The sequence below is a fragment of the Frankliniella occidentalis genome, unplaced genomic scaffold (assembly GCF_000697945.3).
Source record: "Frankliniella occidentalis isolate FOCC.00 unplaced genomic scaffold, Focc_3.1 Scaffold50, whole genome shotgun sequence".
Taxonomy (NCBI): domain Eukaryota; kingdom Metazoa; phylum Arthropoda; class Insecta; order Thysanoptera; family Thripidae; genus Frankliniella; species Frankliniella occidentalis.
In genome coordinates this window covers 26080-31603 of record NW_026267180.1, presented here as the reverse complement: position 1 = coordinate 31603, position 5524 = coordinate 26080, and the positions used below count along the sequence as shown (strand labels likewise).

Genomic DNA, 5524 nt, shown 5'->3' with positions numbered 1-5524 from the left:
AAAACAAGATTAAAATATTTTAAGTAACATCGTTTAAATTTTACCATCATTGTTTTTTAATACTTATTTCAAAATGTTTACGACTTGTACTCTCTATGCTCTGCACCTGCACGGTAAGGCGGCTGCAGCGGCGCTACTCCACGTGCGTCAATACTCTTGGCCCCCGACGGGCGCTACTGACGCTACTCTGTGCTGCAGCGGAGACCTGTGGCCAGGGGATAGAATCGGAGCCACCTTGATCGGAGCGCTTAGACCGCCAACCACGCGCGTCCCTTTCCCTTTACCCGCGTTTTGCAGATAGAACATTGTGTCGGCATTCTGCAGATAGAACATTGTGTATTCCGCACGCTGCAGATAGGACATTTCTGTCAGGACGCGTCGCTTTAAGCGCACATATTCGTTCACTAGTGTAATAGCTAGGTAAGAGGCGAGGCTAGGACTATGGTTGCCCTTATGTATGAAATTCAAAACTCTTCCATGAATTTAGGGCACGATTGTCACAGTCGAGAGGTCGCCAACTCGCATAATAACGGTCCATTTGGAGCCCCATTTATACAACCCCTTTGCGAGCAACCCTCTCGCAAATGTATCGTAAACTGATACTTACTAAATATTTTAGTAAATTATGTATAATTTCCATATAAATTCCACTCATTTTTATAGTGTATTTTACGAAACATTTCGTAACATTTATTTTCGTAAAATCACGAAAACTTTATACAGTGTGCATTAAGTCGTGGGGAATGCGAGGGGCAGGAAGAGATTGGACGCGGCACTCGGCAATGGGGGTAGGAGGGAGGGGAGGATTACGGCAGTTCTGATTGTTCTGATCAGGCGAGGACACTCTCCGACATATCGTGGTCACGCCGCGCGTGTCCGCGGTGTCATCCTTTAGGGCTCCCGATACCTGCAACAGGTGGCCGCAGTGGCGAACTAAACTAAGGACTGGGAACCACGGAGAAGAGTTGTGGCCGAGGAGGTCTATGACGTACAGTGCACGGGAATGAGAGTTGGGGCACAGCAAGCAGGCAAGGATGTACGGGGGGGACGCCAGCCTGCGAGCCGCGGGGTAGGCAGACCCGCACGGCGGCCAGCGCCCGCAGGTAGGCCAGCCGCACACCACGCGCGCTCGACGGGCCGGCGCGGGCGGGCGGCGGCAGGCGCGCAGAGCCCTGTTTGTATAGCTACACACAACCGACACAGCCGCAGGAAGCTTTGTCTGAACCGACTTTAGAAATAAGTCCGCTCGGCATCGCTCACGCCCCTCTCCCCCCACCCGAACAAAAATAAAAAATATAGGGGTGTACTCTCCTCATTCCGACGCAGTCTTTCGTGACTTCGGTGGTCGGAACATCCGCCCGGGGGTACTGAGACTGTTGACGCGTACGTTGGCTGAACTGTACTGACCCACCACAGGTCATGCGAAGCTCCGTTACAGCCAGATTCCTAGGTCTTATAAACGCACCCGTCACCACAACAAGGTGCCAGGAGAAGGGAACCGCTGCTTACACCCGCTTTTCGTGCAATAAGTACTCGCCAGGGAACTCCCACTGCCCGAATCGCCGTGACTCGAACCCCGGTTACAGACCCGAGTCTCGTCAACTTTCGACACAGCAGGAACCACGATGATGGTAACCACTACGTCGTCGTAACCGAGGTCGTAACTCGACGAGGCGGGGAGAAATGACGGGTTTGAAGTCCACTTTAAATTTATTTTGTTCCCGGAGAAAAAAAATCTCTTTGACAGAGATCCGAACCAGCGACCTGCGAATCTCTGGTGCCACACGGAACTCGCTCGGCCACGACGGAACGATGCGGGCGGCCTACCTTTAATGTGCATTGAAATGTCCACTGACAGACCGGCGCTACTCGAGTAAATTAGCTCGATACAAATTAGCTAGTTCACTGTAAGTTTTTAACAGTGTTGGGGGGTATAAACTGGGAAATATGGCACCGCAAAAGTACACGCCTGTTGTGCCCATCGCCACACTCTGACCCAGCGAAACTGTCCTCCATTGCGTATCCCGCCGGAGCCCCTGCGAGGTATGCAGGCCCGCCGCGCCCCACTGCTGACCCGGTGGCCTACCCCACTACCGTTAGGCGCTCCGCTTTAGCTGCAACCTCCTTTCGTCCGCATCGTGCAAGTGTCTGTGATCCGCATAGCAAAGGCTAGTTCTCTAAACAAAAAATGGTAGTAATGCTATCCATTTTAAAAAATCAGCACGGCAAATACAAATGCATCGGAAAAGTTTTAATAATTTTTGGTTGATAATTACAACATAACATTAACCACAGATACGCTTTAATAATTAATAAAACATGTTTACGTATCTTTATACATCAAATTTAGGGGTGCCAAACGAGCGCGCTCCCGCTTCGCTCTCTCGATCCTTGAAACCACTCGACGTCTCCACCGTCATCATGTGGTGGTGGTGGGAGGACAGAGGCTCCGGCTTACATCGTGGCTTCAATCTCAATCGAGACTTCAACGCTAGGACAGGACAGGGTGTGTATGACACGAGCCGCAAACCACTTCCACAGACGAGGGAAAGTAGCTCCGAATGGTCCGTTGTTGCAGCAAGCAGGCAGCCATCTCTGAGCACGGAATATCTTTGAATGGACGTTCAAGGACGAGCCGCCTGAGGGCCTGCAGATCGCACGACGCCAGGATCTCACCCAGATCTGAATGGTAGTAGTCTGGATTATATTTCGTCTTGTCGTTGACAGGGCAGTAAAGCTGGAGCGTCTGCAGAGACGATGCGAAGGCACGGACGAGGGACATCATGGTTGACTTGTTGGTTGAATCAAAGGCGACGCGCAGCCACAGCAGCTTCCCGTACTTAGAGGGGGGGAAGGTCAAACTTGGACCCTCGTAAGATCTTACGTACAGACTGCGCAGATTGGGCATGCTCATCACATGTTCCAGCTGATCATCATTTACATTCCTTATGGATAGCTCCTCGAGCTGAAGCGGCAGGTCTGGGTACTCTGAGTCGTAGTCAAACTGCACGTGTAGTCGTTTCAAAGAAGAGAGTTTTTCAACCACCTCCATGACCCCCGGTACAACTTCACCCTTTATATGGAGCTCTTCGAGGTGCGGCAGGTGAGGGGCCAAAACCCGCAGCAGCTTGTCCGAGTCCATGCCCTGTAAGCCTCTGATAGCGCGAACATTTGTCCACCTATGTCCGACTCGCAGGATGTCATCCACCTTTAAGTGACCGTTGTCGAGATCCTTAGGAACAATGGAGAGAGCTGGGTACATAGGCGGACCGACGTACTCCGCATGTGTGGCAGGGACAGCGACGACGTCAGCCTGGGGAGAGGGAGAGGGCGGATGAGGCTACACTACACCAAAAAGATCGATGAATTTAACAGGCCGGCACGCTTGTCAGCTTACCTTTTTTAGCTTGCCATCTCTCTGCAGCTGCAGCAACAAAAGCCGCAAGACGTCGCCGAAGCCGTCGCTGAGCTGAACAGCAGCCTTCCTGGTGGAGCCGTCGCCCTCCTCTGTGACGATGCTGCACTTGTTCGTGGTGAGTCAGAGGTGAGAAGCGGACCCATCCGGCGCAGCGATCCGGCCCTGTCTGCGCGCCGCAGCGCGTCGCTATGGGGACATCGGCAGAGAGACCGCAATGGGACCGGACCGGAGAGGGACGAGAGGAGGACCGCACCGGGTCCGGATTTGCGGGTAGACTCGGGCCGCCCGCCGGGTGGCCAGGCCGGAGATTTAGGTCCCCCCCCCCCCATTAGTTTCTGGTCCCGGGACGCTGTGCACCTCCTGGACTGTACTGGTTGTCGCCAAGGCCGCCACCGCGGCGCCCGCTCAACAGTATTGTTCCATTAAAATGGGAGTTCAAGGGTTTTTGTGGTCGTGCGATTAACAGCAAAATAGCCTTTCATTTACCCAATTTCGTTCCACACGGGGCGGGGAGCCCAGGCCAATGCCCGTCGGTAGAGGGTGAGGGGGGGGGGGCGTTTTTCGGGAGCTCCGTAACACCCTTCTAGGCGTTGCCCCCTGCAGCCACACAACCGCACACAACGATGCACGGGTCGGGAGCCCCAAAGGATACGTCCCTGTTTGTAGCTACACGATTCTAAGGACTTGTCAATTCCACACGGGTTACCACTCCCGCTGTGGCTGGGATGGCCCTTACTCGGAACGCTTTCGCCGTAGGTCGAACCTTTGCCCCTAATGGGACCCCAGTGCCGAGTCATCGTCACCCCCGGTCCAGAGGGACAGCGTTAACCACCAGACCGTTCGTTCATCCACGAAGGGACCCCGTTGAAAAGACGGATTTAAGTTCAACTCGAAGAGTTTGACCGGTTCAGAAAAATGTGACTGGGATGGGAGATTCGAACACCTGACTTGCGGCGCACGGGGCCGACTCTCTACCGGCGCGGCTACGGCGCCACAGTGTGAGTGGCCGGGTGAGCTAGGCTCATGTTATAAAACAAAAGTTAAAGAGCTGACATTTTTCGACAACTTTTGTTTTAAAACATTTTTTGTGGCGAAACGGACGAAATTTTCGCCCAAAGGGCCGCAATTTGACGAGTTACCCCTTAGGAAGCATTCTTAAAAGTTATAAAAAATAATTGAAATAGCAGCTTTTTGAACAAATACCCAAAATGACCCCTAAATATGAATTTAAGCAAAAATCTTTGATGTGCCCTTCGATGACATATTTAGAACAACAATTTCCCAAAGTAGAATGAAAATCGTGAATTTACACTTGGCGGGGCGGGGTTCCCTTGTCAGCGCGCCTGGTAGGTAGGCAACAATAAGTGCATGCGTGTACTGCGGGTTGGCCCACCCCGAGTCTCGCAGGCGCCGAGCTCTCCAATTGGCCGATCGGACGAACTTTCTGGACTTTCTGGACGATCGCTAACCTGCTCATGTTGGTCCGTGTCCGTGTCGGCAAAAGCGGAAAAAAAATAAAATAAAAAAAAGTGCGCTGGCCGGGAGTCGAACCCCAGACAGTTTCAGACTGGTCACAATTATTGAGCAACCTCAGCTGCCACAGAATAAGTGAAGGAGATAAAATATATATCTGCCCTAGCCGGGAGTCGAATCTTGGGCGAACAGTTTGACACGAGCATGATTTAGCGCGCTCGGCCGCCCACCCGTCTTCTCCACTGGGCGTTCAAAGTCGGTCCTGTATTACGGGAGACAAGGAGCGACGCCAGTCAGCGGCACCGTAGAATGATTCGTTCCCTAGAGCGATAGTCCGTATTTCGCCTCTATGGCTCAGTCGGTAGCGCGCCTGCTCAGAGCGCGGGAGGTCGGTGGTTCGACTCTCCGTGTGTCTGAAATTTTTCTCAGGCCACCAAATTTTAAATGGACTTCAAACCCGTCATTTCACCACGCCCCTCTCGTGGAGTTCCGATGGTGTAGTGGTTACCATTGTTGGTGGCACTGCGTCATGGGTGGCTAAAGTGTCGGCTCTGGGCCGGGATTCGCGCTCTGCTGCCTGCCACCTTGCTATGGTAGCGGGGTGGATAATAAGACCTAGAAACTGGCTGAAAA

General features: G+C 52.8%; 1 protein-coding gene across 1 annotated transcript; it reads right to left on the bottom strand.

The window, feature by feature from the left end:
• Window positions 1–2230: 2230 nt before the first annotated feature.
• Window positions 2231–3533, bottom strand: LOC127749371 (uncharacterized). The gene is made up of 2 exons (XM_052267363.1): window positions 3398–3533; window positions 2231–3313 (listed from the first exon to the last, which is right to left on the bottom strand). The coding sequence occupies exon 2, from the start codon at window positions 3260–3262 to the stop codon at window positions 2492–2494; it is 771 nt and encodes a 256-aa protein (XP_052123323.1). The 5' UTR covers window positions 3263–3313; window positions 3398–3533; the 3' UTR covers window positions 2231–2491.
• Between the last annotated feature and the right edge of the window lie 1991 nt (window positions 3534–5524).

What these genes read in the sequence shown, in the direction of transcription:
- LOC127749371 (XM_052267363.1), bottom strand. Translation starts at nt 3,262, where the DNA reads ATGTACCCAGCTCTCTCCATTGTTCCTAAGGATCTCGACAACGGTCAC.